At 40.4% G+C, this 14,749-nt stretch overlaps 1 protein-coding gene across 4 annotated transcripts in view; it reads left to right on the top strand.

Moving 5' to 3' along the window:
- The window catches only part of SIL1 (SIL1 nucleotide exchange factor), a 324,181-nt gene that overhangs the window by 225,746 nt on the left and 83,686 nt on the right, over window positions 1–14,749 (top strand). For all 4 annotated transcript variants that reach the window (XM_037801498.1, XM_037801499.1, XM_037801500.1 and 1 more), the window contains 2 exons: window positions 3,959–4,150; window positions 10,472–10,593. In XM_037801498.1, the coding sequence (XP_037657426.1) occupies window positions 3,959–4,150; window positions 10,472–10,593 (314 nt within the window). The remainder of the gene's footprint in view (window positions 1–3,958; window positions 4,151–10,471; window positions 10,594–14,749) is intronic.

Here is a 14,749-nt window from a genome sequence, read left to right as displayed (position 1 = left end):
TGGAACATTTGGATTAGGTTGTTTGCATGGAAATGCGCCCCATCCAACTGTAGGTGATAACTCTGATGAGATATTCCCATGGAGGCATGGCTCCCACCCATTCAGGGTGGGCCTTGATCAGTGGTGCTATATAAATGAGCTGATGGGCGGAGGGAACTCAGTGCAGCTGAGAGTGACGTTTTGAAGAGGAGCTACAGCCAAGAGAGACACTTTGAAGAATGCACAGAAAGCTGAGAGAGTGGCTGCAGATGAGAGACAGTTGAAGACGACCGTTGAAAGCAGACTCTTGCTCAGAGAAGCTAAGAGAGGACAAATGCCCCAAGAGCAACTGAGAGTGACATTTTGAAGAGGAGCTGCAGCCTAGAGAGGAACGTCCTGGGAGAAAGCCATTTTGAAACCCGAACTTGGAGCAGACGCCAGCCATGTGCCTTCCCAGCTAACAGAGTGTTTTCCGGATGCCATTGGCCATCCCCCAGTGAAGGTACCCGATTGTTGATGTATTACCTTGGACACTTTATGGCCTTAAGACTGTAACTGTAACCAAATAAACCCCTTTTATAAAAGCCAGTCCATTTCTGGTGTTTTGCATTCCGGCTGCATTAGCAAATTAGAACATGTGGGATGGGGGGGATGATTTGGGTGTTCTTTTTTACTTTTTTTTTACACTTATTCCTTCTGGTGTAAGGAAAATGTTCAAAAATAGATTGGGGTAATGAATGCACAACTATATATTGGTACTATAAATAGTTGATTGTACACCATAGATGATTGTATGGTATGAGAATATATCTCAATAAAACTGAATTTAATTATAAAAAAAAATCAGTTGGCCATAAATGTGAGGGTTGATTTCTGAGCTTTTACTTCTATTCCATTGGTCTATATGTCTGTCCTTGTACCAGTACCATGCTGTTTTGATTACCATGGCTTTGTAATAAGTTTTAAGATTGGGGGATGTGAGTACTCCAACTTTGTTTTCTTTTTCAAGATGGTTTTGGATATTCAGGGTCCTTTGCCCTTCCCTATAAATTTGATAATTGACTTTTCCATTTCTGCAAAGAAGACTTGGAAATTGATTGGGATTGTGTTAAATCTGTAAATTCCTTTGGATAAAACTGATATCGTAATGCTATGTAGTCTTCCAGTCCATGAACACCAAATATCCTTCCATTTAGGTCTTCTTTGATTTCTTTTAACAATGTTTTGTAGTTTTCTGTGTACAAGTTCTTTATCTCCTTGGTTAGGTTTATTCCTGGATATTTGATTCTTTTAGTTGCTTTTTTAAATGGAATTTTTTTGGGGTTATTTCTTCTCCTGATTATTAATTTACTAGTGTTTAGAAGCACTACTTATTTTTGGGTGTTGATCTGGTAGCCTACCACTTTGCTGAACTTGATTATTAGCTCTAGGAGCTTTGTTGTGGATTTTTTTAGGATTTTCTGTATATAGGATCATGTCATCTGCAAATAGGGAAAGTTTTACTTCTGCCTTTTCAACTTGGATGCCTTTTCTTTCTTTCTTTTTTCTAATTTCCTCTAGCTAGATCTTCCACTACAGTGTTGAATAACAGTGGGGCCAGTGGGCATCTTTGTGTTGCTCCTGATCTTAGAAGGAAAACTTTCATTCTTTCCCGTTTACTGTGCTGTTAGCTGTACGTTTTCCATATATACCTGTTCTGGTTTGCTAATGCTGCTATTATGCAGAATACCAGAAATGGATTGACTTTTATAAAGGGAGTTTGTGTACAAATTTATAGTCTGAAAGTCATGAAAATGTCCAAATTAAGGCATGAACAGGAGTATACCTTCACTGAAAATGGCCTATGGCATCTGGGAAACCTCTGTTTGCTGGGAAGGCACATGACTGGTATCTGTGGCTTCTTCTCTCTGGGGTTCTGCTTTCAAGATGGCTTTCTCCAAAATGTCTCTGGGCTTGTCTCTCTTAGCTTCTCCGGAGTAAACTCGGGGCTAGCATCTCTTAGCTAAGCATTCCCAAATATCCTTCTGTCTGCATCTCCAAGCATCTAAGCATCAGCATCAGCAAGCATCTTGGCCTGTGTGGCTCTTTTTAAAGGACTCCAATAAACTAATCAAGACCCATGCTAAATGGGTGGGGCCACACCTCCATGGCAATATTTCAATCAGAGTTATCACCTACAGTTGGGGGAGTCACACTTCCATGGAAACAACCTAATCCAAATATCCCACAAGATTGGGTTAAAAGATCATACCCTTTATCATGCTGAGGAAGTTTCCTTCTGTTCCTAGTTTTCTAAGTGCTTTTATCAAGAAGGGTGCTGGATTTTATCAAATGCCTTTTCTGTGTCAACTGAGGTGGTCATGTGTTTTTTTTCCACTTTGTTCTGTTAATGTGTTGTATTACATTAATTGATTTTCTTATGTTAAGCCACCCTTGCGTACCTGGGATAAATCCCACTTGATCATGATGTGTAATTCTTTTGATGTGTTGTTGGATTTGGTTTGCTAGTATTTTGTTGGACATTCTTGCCTCTGTATTCATAAGGAATACTGTAGTTTTCTTGTGGTATCTTTATCTGACTTTGGTATGATGGTGGTGTTGATCTCCTAGAATGAGTTAGGGAGTGTTCCCTCTCCTTCAATTTTTTGGAAGACTTTTACCAGGATCAGTGTTAATTTTTCTTGGAATGTTCAATAGAATTCCCCCTGTGAAACCATCTGGTCCTGGCTTTTCTTTGTTGAGAGGTTTTTGATTACTGTTCAGTCTCTTTACTAGTTATTGGTCTGTTGAGATCGTTTACTTCTTGAGTCAGTATGTGTAGTTTATGTGTATCTAGGAATTTGTCCATTTCACCTAGTTATCTAAGTTATTGGCATACCATTATTTATAGTATCCTCTTATAGTCTTTTTTATTTCAGTGGAGTTGGTAATAATATCCTCCTTTTCATTTCTGGTTTTATTATTTGTGTCCTCTCTTTTTCTTTGTCAGTGTAGCTAAAGTTTTGTTAATTTTATTGATCTTTTCAAAGAACCAACTTTTGGTTTTGTTGATTCTCTTGAATGGTTTTTTATTCTCTTTTACTTATCTCTACTCTAATATGGAGCTTGGTCTTTTAGAAAGAGGCTGATTCATTTCTTTGGTTGGTGTTTTTATGGAGTGCTTGGAACTGTGGATGGAAATCCATAGGTAGTAGGTGAGCAGTTGGCAGCTGACATCTGTTTATCATCCTGCTTTTTATAAATATTTGTCCCTTTTAAAAGATAGAGACATAAACCTCTGTGACCTTTCAAACTCTTTTTAAGTACTATCCTCTAAAGTTGGGAAGAAAACAATGTCACATGTATAATATATTCAGTTAAAGCCCTTTACTCACCTCCAACATAACTTTGTTTTAAAAATCTTTATATGTATAAGGAGGGATTCAGAGGAAATTGTTTGAGTTTTAAGTATAGTGCATACAGTAATTTAGCCATTTCATAGAGTTGTACAAATTATACACCTGTGGTTAGATTGACAGTAATAGCAGTGAATTAATTTTTGTCGGCAGTTTGCTCCCTGTCTGATAGCTGTTTACCCTCAGTTTCCTATGTCTTGGTTTCACTAAAGTTTTACTGGATTGGACAGGGCAAGGTCAAGATAATCTATGATTGTGGAAGATAGGAAACTGGTATGTGGCTTATTGCACCTCAGACCCCAGCTGTCCCATGTGAGATTTGGGATTGAAGGTGGGTTTGCGTTACTTTTCCTGTCCTCAGTGCTTGCAACAAGAATGCTTTCCATTCTTCCTGAATATGGGAAGTCAGACTTCTCCTCTTTGGGCATTTTAGAAGGTATCAGGATTTTTGATAGCACAGACTAAAGAAGGTTGTACGTCTGGGAGCAGTAGTTCTTTGAGGATGGGTACCCATGGTAGACCACAGAAGTCTTGGAGAGATGTCTCCAACTGATTTAATTAATCATCTCTATTGCTGTCCTTAGGCAAGGCAGGCGGAGGTAAAGCGCCTCTTCCGGCCCATTGAGGAGCTGAAGAAGGACTTTGATGAGCTGAATGTCGTCATTGAAACTGACATGCAGATTATGGTACGGCTGATCAACAAGTTCAATAGTTCCACTTCCAGCCTGGAAGAAAAGATTGCTGCACTCTTTGATCTTGAATATTATGTCCATCAGGTACTGTATTTCTTTGTTCATCACTCTGACTTATATTTGACAGTTCCAAAAATATATCGCCCTGCCTCAAGCCCTAAGAAAAGAACATGAGCATATTTACTTCTTTTCCAGAACATATAGTATCATTAGTTTAGGTAAATGTCTGTTGTAGTAAGATACATTCTTAGAGGCCAGAGCCAACCCCTTTTGTGTTTGGAGTGTTACCTCCTTTATTTTTTCAACGCTGCAGATACAACAGCGCTTATAGTCTGGAAGGAGGAACAGACAAATGAATAATTGTGTTATGAGATCATTTAAGATGGTGATAAGTGCTTTAGACAGTGAAGTAGGAATATATAAGAAGGGAACATAGCCTAGTCAGGGGCATTAGGAAAGGCTTCTCTGAGGATGTGACATTTAGACTGAGCATTAATGGAGAATTAGGGATTGACTGGGTGAAGAGGGAGGGTTAGAGCAGGGGATGGCAAACTATGGTCTGTGGGCCAGATGTGGCCCACTGCCTGCTTTCATAAATAAAGTTTTTTTGGAACACAGCCATGCTTGTTTGTTCACATATACTTTATGGGTCTTTTCATGCTGCAATAATGGCAGCATTGAGTAGTTGTGACACAGACCATATAGCTCAGAAAGCCAAAAAAATTCTAGTATCAGGCCCTTTAGAAAAAGTTTACCAACCCTTGGATTAGAGCAGTCTAGGCAGAGGAAACAGCATGTGCAAAGATTCTGAGGCAGAAAAGAGCTTGGTGAGATGGAAGACCTGGTACAGATTGAAGTGACTAGAGCACTGGGGTGGGATAGCATGGATAAAGAGAAAAGAAAAGAGAGTTAGAGATGTGGGATGGGGGAGATCATGCTGTTTGTGATTTCAGCCTTGATCCTAAGAATTGTTGGAGTGTTGGAAGTAGGGAAGCGACTGATCTGATGTGTGATATAATTTTAATAGCTCATATTTATTGAGCATTGTCATGTACCAGGCACTGTTGCAAGTACTTTGTACACATTATCTCATTGACTTATACAACTCCTCTATCAGTAGGCTCTACTATTAATCCCATTTTATAACTGAGGAAAATGAGGCACAGAGAGGTTATATAACTGCCCAAGGTTACCCAGTCTAGTGAGTGGTAGAGCTAAGATATACAACATGGTCTGTCTGACCCTAAACCCTATGCTCTTACCATTTGGCCAGAACTCTGGTACCTTTCAAATGAAGCTCTAAGGGGAATAGGTGGAGCTAAGCAGAAGTTGCCAAGTGAAGCCATTTATTTAGTCGATAAATAAATTTATTCAGTGCTTGCTGAGTCTCATATTTTTTTTTTTTTTTAACAAACTTCTTATTAAATTTAATGTTTTCAGCACCGAGATGGCCTGATGCCTGAGGGGAAAATGATGGGGTGTTTGCCAGCAGAAAGACATGGGGGTCCTTAGTGGCCTGGACTGGAAGCTCACTGGGAAGTTTTCCTGTCTCTGTCTCAGAACATTCTGGACGCATGGCTGCCTCCTTGAACCTGGATTTCCTTCTTTACCTCTGACAAGATGTCTGACAGGTCTTGGATAAACTGCTGGAAGATGTCCAGCTGTTTGTGCATGTCTTCCAAGGACATGTAGTCAATTCCTTCAGCTGTTTGCTCACAATTTGCAAGAGGTTCAGTGTCGCCATCTTGATGGTGCCAAGCAGGAGTGTCTTCTTGGTGGCGGTGTTTCAGGCTCTTGAGATACGTCTATGAATCGAATTGGAGCTTACGTGCTAGCAGAGGCAGACAGACAATGAACGTAACAAATAAGTAAATTATATTTAGGTGAAGGTGCTAAGTACTATGGAAAAACAAGATAGTATTTGAGCAGGGAAAATGTTGGCGATCTTGGAGAGGAGGAGGAAGAGCAAATACAAAAGCCTGAAGATGGAACTATATCTAGTGTGTTTGAAGAACTCCAGGGAAGTCAGTGTTGGAGCTGAGGGAAGGAGGAGAGAAGAAATAGATGAAGCTCAGAGAGATAATAGGGGAAGATCATGGAGGGCCTTGTATGACATGGAAGAGTGAAATTGGATATTACTGGAGTGTGTTGAGCAGAAGAATGATGTGATCTGACTTAACTTTTAAAAGGATCCATCTGACTGCTGTGCTGAGAATTAAACTGGGGGCAGTGGTCATGGTAGAAACAGAGAGACCAGATAGGAGGCTATTTCAGTAATCAAGACTAGGGATGATGGCAGCCCAGGAAGGCTATGTAATCATAATCAAAGGCTTGTTTGAGATCCTCATCAGGACATATGTATTTTCAATGTCCTCCCATGCACAACAGCGTCCTTGTTCTCTATAAACGAGGCTAAAAAACAGCCTTTCTTTCTTTAGAATTTTGCCAGCCTTTGTTGTGAGAGAGGATGAGTGTTTACTGTATCTGCAGGAATTATGGGGCAGCCTCTTCATCTTCTCTCTCTGCTTATAACTCTTGCTCAGACTCGAATAGCAGGACTGTGATCCTTTAAGGGAAAAATTGGATCTAAGTTCTTGTTCCTTTTCCAGTCTTTCTCTCCATGGTAAAAAGGAAAACTCCAAATGCTTTTCCCTTCTAGGTATTTAAAGAATTAAGGATCCTAGTGGTTATTGGCCAGCTGAGTCCCACTCTAATCTTAACAGCTTTTATTTTTTCCCATATTAACATACTTGGATGGCTCTTTAGGTATCAGGTTTCTATAGGTTCTTGCTTTAGTTGCAACATGAAAGGCCAAGATAACCGAAGAGTCTATCATACCCAGAAGGAAGTGAGTACACAGGAGACTTAGGCTAGAAGTGTCCCCAACAAAGTAAGTTTTTTCCCCTGCATGCCCTCTGGTCATCTAGCAATGTTATTCCTAGTGTGACATCCCATTCTGCTTTCACAGGTCACAGGGTGGGGTAAACTGTTTCTTGGATAGCCAGACTCAGCCTGAGGTCAGCCCAGGAGCCAGTACCCTGGTAGAGGCCAAGCTTGCTCTGTTGGTAGATGGGTCATAAATATTCTGGGTCATTGTCCTTTTTTTTTTTCTTTTTTTTTTTTTAACATTTTTTTATTGTAAAATATAATGTGCAGAAAAGTGATAAATTTCAAAGTACAGTTTAACAAGTAGTTGTAGAGCAAATTTCAAAGTAGAGTATGGGTTACAGTTCCACAATTTCAGGTATTTCCTTTTGTCTATTCTAATACACTAGAAACTAAAAATAAATATTTAATGATTCAGTAGTCATAATTATTTGTTAAATTCTAACTTAAACTCCTCCCTCTCATTTGATCATTCTCTCAATATTTAGGGATATTTCAGCAATGACCATTCTAACTTCTTCATGTTGAAAAGATGTGTTGACATTATGGTGTAGGGGAATGCAACTGGTTGATGTTTTAGAAGAGACTGGTACCTTTTAAGTTTCAGGGCTTATTTGGCATAGGAATAATCTGGAGGTTTTAAGCTTCTGAAAAATAAACTTAATAAGTAAAACTTTTATAGAGTCTTAGATAGAGCCCTGGATTTTCTTTAGGGTTTGCAGGAATACTGTTGGTTGGGGCTTGGCATACCATGGCAATTTGCAATATCTGGCTGAAGCTTGCATAAGAATAACCTCCAGAATGACCTCTTGACTCTATTTGAAATCTCTTAGCCACTGAAACCTTCTTTTGTTATGTTTCTTTTCCCCCATCATTGGCCTCTTGATTGGAATTGTAAGGTCCTTGGCTTTGGCTTGTCTATCAGGCTGCCAGGCAGCAGTGTTAAATTGTGATTTCATAGGGTGATGGAAGAAGACACAGCTCGGCCTTGAGTTCCAGTTATGATGCGGAATTGGGGTGATGTAGTACTGGTTTTGAGGAAGATAGGGCTTTTCTAGCCAGTAGCTTTGCCTGTCTGCTCCTATTGAGACTGAATGGAAGTTTTGAGGAGCCATGGGTTTCAAGGACCAGAACTAGGTCTGCCCCAGGATTCCTCACAGATGTATTTGAATTATTAAACAAGTTTTATGAAAAGCAAAGCCTTGTGTATGGAAAACAATTTGTGAGTTATTTATGAGGAGTGGCCTCAGTTTGCCCGATCCACCCTGGGGCGGTATATTTGCTTTCCCTCACCCTGACTTTTCAATTATTTAGCACCATTTCTCCTTTCTGTTTCCTGTGCTTTGACTGTCTTTTTGGTGCTCTGGTTCTTTCCTTTCCTCATGTGTGTTGGCACAGGCCTCTTTCTGTCCCCTTCCTAAAGTGCTGTCTCCCTTTGCCTTGAATTCCCCTCTGTCTGCTTGAAGGTGACTGGGAACAGTTCTGGCCCCAGACTCAGATGGATTGCTTTGGACCTGGACCTGCTTCTGCTCATGTTTTCTCCTGTGTGACACCGGGCAGGGCCCAGTTTTTGAAGCTTGGTCTGTGCAGTGGACAGAAGGACTCTTTTCTTCCTCACCTCTAGTCAAATAAAAAATGAGAAAACATCTTGAAAAGCCTGAAGTGCTTATATAAATGTCAGCATTTATATTGCACTGAATTATTGTTGTAGTAATAAACTAAGTCTAGAATAGAATCACAGTGACTCTGGCCTGTGTTGCTTTGGGGCTGACACATTGGCAACTGCTCTGCTAGGAATTCATACCAGCTTTGATCAGTGGCTGTCCCAGGCATGGAATGGCAGCATTCTCAGCCATGGTTTTGTAGTTGTAAAATCTAGAGGAAGACTATCAAGGGAAAGCCAGTGAATCCTTAGATTTTAAAATTGGAGCATGTGAGGAAGAAAGGCTCTGTAAGTATTATTTGTGATTATAGTCAGCAAAGCAGCCAACTTGGAATCTCCCTGGTTAGCTGGGCTGTGGCCTGATTATCATTCTTCTTATAGACAGATTAGGGCAGAAAATTCTCAGACTTTGTCTGAGGCCCCATGGCCTGGCAGACTCCATTCTTCCTTCACAAACCTGGATTGACCATCTCAACAGGTCTGTGGTGCCAGGGCCCCCTCCATTTTGTTGGCGGAAGCAACCCAGACCACCTTTTTGACTCACAGTGGAGTTTATTTCAGGAATAGTTTTTCTGATCAAATTCATTCATTAATTCAGTGACTATTTGTTGAGCACTTAAATATGTGCCCAGCACTATTCTAGTCACTGGGCTACAGCAGTGGACAGATAGACCAAAACCCCTGCCTTATGGAGATTATATCAAAATGTATAAAAATGTTTTCCAAATGGTAAAAATAGGCTAAGCCCACCCAAATATATCAGTAGTAATATACAATGCTGTCATCTCAAACTCGATTTCTCTGTCAGAGGCCTCTTCCAGTTTGGATGCATAGGCAAGGACACAGTCTGATAGGAAACTGCCCTGTGGAATTTGCAGGGAAAAGGTGGGTAGAAGTCACATTGTTACTGGATCTAGCTTCTGGAGTTATCCTGTTGATTTGTAGAGTGGATCAGCATGCTGGCAAGAGGCCACCTTTGTAGCAACAAAGGTATTTTCAAGGGAGCCTGTGTTTACTATGTGGATAAAACCGAATTCAGTGACCTTTCTGAGGAAGTTAAGACTTGTTGTTCCGGGATACTAATGAAGCTTGGGAAATGCCATCTCCAAAGAGAGAGTCTGGACTCAGGACTTTGGACCTTAAATGATAGCTTAGACCACTGCTGTGCAGTATAACTTTCTGTGATGTTGGCACTGTCCATTACAGTAACCACTACCCACTAGCCTAGACTAAAGCCTTTGAGAAAAAGGCTTTTCTTCAAATCTTGGTCATGAATGTCTTCAAATTCAGCCATCCTGAAAATATATGAGGTGAGGAAGAGGGAAGAAAGGGTACTTTTGTTATTCCTCTCACAATACTCTTCCAGCCCCCTACAACAGGGCCCTTTTTATAGTTCCTGGCTTTTAATTTTAAAATTAGCTTTTTTTTTTCTTTTTAAGTTTCTGCTACCTCTTCTGCCCCCTTCGGGGCTGGACATTGACAGGAAGCATGACACCATTTAGTGGTGCTGATGAGGCCAGTGTCTTTGTATTAACAGCTTGTATTTTTTAAGCTTTGTGACTCATTATGGTATTGGAATTTTCCAGAATGTGTTTAGCATCAGCAATAGCTAGATGCCATTTCCATTGATTCCCACACAGGTGCTCATACATCGCATTAGGTGAATTAGAAGCTTTAAAATTAAAGCTTATTTAAAAATTTAGTTTGTTTTTGCATCCTTTTTCCTAGTTAGTCAGAGATTCTACCACTGCTTTTTACTTTTCTTTTTAATTTGTTTTTTTGGCAATCACCCAAAGAAAGTGTGTAAGACAAGCTCTCCTTTCCTTCATGGTTATATTGTACTAATTTTGTTGCAGATGGATAATGCACAGGACCTGCTTTCCTTTGGTGGCCTTCAAGTGGTGATCAATGGACTGAACGGCACAGAGCCCCTGGTGAAGGAGTATGCAGCATTCGTGCTGGGGGCTGCCTTTTCCAGGTGAGCAGCATAGATGGGTGTTCCATTGGCCAGTATGGTTTGGGTCCTTCTGTTGAAATCGAGCTCCACTCTTGGCCTGATTGGCTGGGAAGTTGGTTACGGTTGAACTCTGGCATACCTCTACCCACATTTCGGTGTAATCCTAAGAGAACTAGAGTAAGAATTTTGTTCTGTTTATTCTAACTGTATATAAGCTTTTTACCCATGTTATTATCATCTGTGCTTTTGTTACCTCCAGCTGATATATATGGACACTTAATAGCATTTTAGGTTACAGTCTGTTTTATTCAAAGCTGATAAAATAGACCAGCCATGGATAGCAGGGAAGGAGGGAACTAAACTCCAGGAGTTGATCTTTGTGACAGTGAGGCTTCATCTGTTGGTGAATAAGTGATAGACCTGACCAAGTAAGGCCTATTGTCGGGACTCTGTTTTCTCCTAGTTGTCTGGAGCCAGTCAACACGCAGTCTGGTTATCACACCATCTGGGCTGGGAGTTATTTAGAATTTCATTTAGTATGGTTTGTGCTGAAGATTGATTGGGCAAGGGGAGTAGGGAGATAGCATCTCCAAAGAGTAGATGCAGAAAATATGTGGGACCCTTATCATTATACTCAGATTAAAAAGGTCAGGATGTCTTCATGCTGCAGTTGGTCCATTGGAGCTGTAATTCACCCAGTTAAAAAACGAATTTGCTCTGTAGACCATTTGTGCCTCTAAAATGGGAACCAATACTCTGATTCCTGCTGCAAAGACATGGTGATAGCTATTAGGAATTGTCCTGCTTGGCTGCAGGGAGTGTGATGTTGCAGGAGAAAGGCTATTCTAAATGTTTACCGTTGTAGGCTTTGTTTGGAAAAGATTCCCTTTGCCTTTTATCCACGCTCATCTTTATTTTATCAGAAGCTCTGATGTCCTCTTATTCTGAAAGGCTCCAGCATCTTTTTTTAGTAAATTGAGGGACAGAGCTGGGAAGCCCAGAAGTTGTTCCATGAGGCAAGGCTAAGGGCACTGCAGGCCTTTCTCTTCTTTGCTTGTTTCCCTTATCAATACCCTACCTCGATCTTCAAGCCTTGGTTGTCTTGCAGTTGTGTTGTTGACAGAGAAGGATGGGGCCTCTGGGTGAGTCCACCTCCCTTGTTCTCACCTTTTGGGGCCAGAGCATTGCTTAGGGAGTTCAGGGAAATCTCCTCCTCTGCAGCTATTTGAAAGGTAGAGAATGTGTGAGTTTGTCATTGATGGCTGTGGTTCCAGCCCTGGGGAAGTCCAGGGTTTTATCCTCTTGAGGCTTTAGAGGCTTGAGAACTTACTGAGGCTCACTTTTTCTTAAGCCAGAAAAGAACTAAATCAAACATTATTAACTTCTCTTTAGACCCTTCTGTAAAGTTTTTCCATAATTACAGGTATCTTCTTTCTGCCTTCATTCTGAACAAATTATCCTACTTGTCCCTTACCATTGCTTCTGGAAATACATTTCTCAGGGGAAATGGTGTCACATCTTGATATCACATCCTAGTTAATGGGGAGTAACTAGATGACTTGATGTGTACACATTGGGCCTGCTTAGTAGGCCATAACTTGCCCAGGGGCTGCGCCAATGTATGGCATTGTAAAGACTTTTTTGTGGTTGTATTAGCATAAGACCATGTTAACATTTATGCAGCATCACTAAAATTTAAATAGGGATAAATATAAAATATTGCAATTTAGTATTTTCATGGCAAGCATACTGCTGTATTCAAAATGTTCTAGCTGGGCTTTTGATGGCTCACTGGAGGGCTGTTACAGTGACAGCATGGTATGGCGCCAGAGCTTTTAGAAGCCAACAGCAGGCTCTGAACATCATGAAAATGTCAAGGTTTTATGCAAAGAGGGACTTGATGCAAGATAAGAATATTTCTATGCAGAGGCAGGTTTCAGTGCTCCAGTCTTATATTCATTATTTACTCTTGATTCCCTAAGTATTGGCTCTGTGCCTCCCTACCTGCCCCTAACAGATGCATGTGCCCACATACCCGACATGCTTGCACACATTACACAGTGGTTGTATGAGCTGGCTCTTTGTCAAGAGGGCATTCAAGGGATAGTGAGCACCGTGGACTCAGTGAATCCCAGTGCTGGGGTGATAGAGGTCCTTCCTTCTATTTCTTCCTGATAGGAAAAGAATACTGCCCAATCTAACCAGATGTTTTAAGTATTTAGGAGGACTGTGCGAAACCTGGAGTCAGAAAATCTGGTTTACATCTTACCTTTTCCTGGCTGTGTGCCCATGGGCAAGTGATTTCATCTTTCTAAGCCTCAGCCTTTTCATTTGTTAACTGGGAACAATAAGTGTCCCATCATTTCATAAGATTGAGTAAGCATCAAATAACATGATATGCAGTAGTCCTGTGGAAAAGGTTATAAAGCACCTGCCAGCTATAAGATGGCATGACATCATCATGATGTGTCCTTTTTACTAAGAGTTTTCACTGTAGGGGAATTCTTAGGTTGAACCTAAGTTATTTCTACACTGTAAATTTTTATCCTCATCTTCTCTTCTGCTAAGGTGCTTTTTGTTCTACCACGTTTCTTGGTGCTAATCGTGCTATTTCATGTGGGTGTTTGTTTGCCTTCCTAGGTTAATTGCTTAATAAGGCCTCCACACCCATTTCTGAAGATGAAGAGATTTTTCCCCGGTGTCAAATATGAAGCAATTATTCTAAGATTAAGAAGAGGGAGTTGACATAACTGTAACTGACATGGCCACTGAATGTTACATGGCCACTGAAATAAAGTTTGTTTCTTTATTTGAATATTATTCACACTTATTCATAGGTCACACACACTCATTTTCTGCAATTTTTTGCCCATATACAAGGCAGATGAAGCCCTTGAATAAGAGGATTTGCGGGGTGGGTGCTGATGCTTTTGGTAGCTTCATCTTCTCATGGTGTCATTTATTTTTTTAAACCTCTTTCTCCTTTTTCAAATCAGTTATTTTCGTTGGCCTTTCTATGACCCAATTTCATCTCCACAGTGGTACCTGTCTGTGTCTGTCTGCACTCTGCCCTACCAGGAGTCTCTGGAGTCCCAGATAAGTCATTTTTTTTTTTTTTTTTTTTTTTTTTTTAATAAGGGCAGTCTCAGCAAGGTTGTGTGAATTTCAGAGGCCATGCAGCCTACTGTAATCTGGTTTTGGTTTTCCTTTCAGCAGGCTGATAGCCTGTTTTTGTTTTCCTCTTTTATCTCCCTGTACATAGCCTTTACCTTTTCACTGTTAGGAGTTAAAATATCAAGAAACTGGTTTGCCCACCTTAGGTCGCACTGGCTTTTGCTATTCTTATGTCTCTTCCCTAGTCACTTTTGGTCTCCTCCATCCTTCTTGGATAATTCATATTTTCATCTGCACATACATGAATTATTCTTCAATGACATGGGCTTGAAGTGTTCATTGCATGCAGTGCTTTTGCTTGAACCAGTTCATGGTTTGCAGGATGTCATCAAACTGAACCCTGTATAGCAAGGGATGTACACAGGCCATCAGTCATGGTGAAATTATGCTCTATTATGATGGATCCTTGGGACAGGATTTGATTTTACCCTCTCTCTCTCCTTGGCATCCTTCTCCATCTCCTTGGAAGATTTTGGCTTACATACATCCCTTTGTAAAATGAATGTTCCCATTCCTATGCCCTTTCCCCATGCTTTCTTGGCTCTCTAGTCTCCTCTGTTGTGCTCTCCCCATTGAGGTTTTACCAATTCATTTTTTTTTTAAAATTCAATTTTATTGAGATTGTTCACATACCATACAGTCATCCAAAGTGCACAATCAGTTGCCCATGGTACCATAACACAGCTGTGCATCTATCACCACAATTAATGTTTTTTCCAATTTTTAGAACATTTTCATTACTCCAGAAAAGACATACAAACAAAAAAGAAAGCTCAAATCCTCCCATACCCCAAGCCCCTCCCCCTCCATTATTGACTTATGCTATTGGTATAGTACATTTGTTACTGTTGATGAAACAATGTTAAAACACTACTAACTGTAGTACATAGTTGCAATAGATATACTTTTCCCCTATATACCCCTCTATTATTAACTTCTAGTTATAGTGTCATACATTTGTTCTGGTTCATGAAAGAGACTTCTAAATTTGTGCAGTTAATCA

This window comes from Choloepus didactylus, chromosome 13, assembly GCF_015220235.1.
Source record: "Choloepus didactylus isolate mChoDid1 chromosome 13, mChoDid1.pri, whole genome shotgun sequence".
NCBI lineage: Eukaryota > Metazoa > Chordata > Mammalia > Pilosa > Megalonychidae > Choloepus > Choloepus didactylus.
The sequence above is the reverse complement of the archived record's forward strand: the minus strand, read 5'-3'. Positions and strand labels throughout refer to the sequence as shown.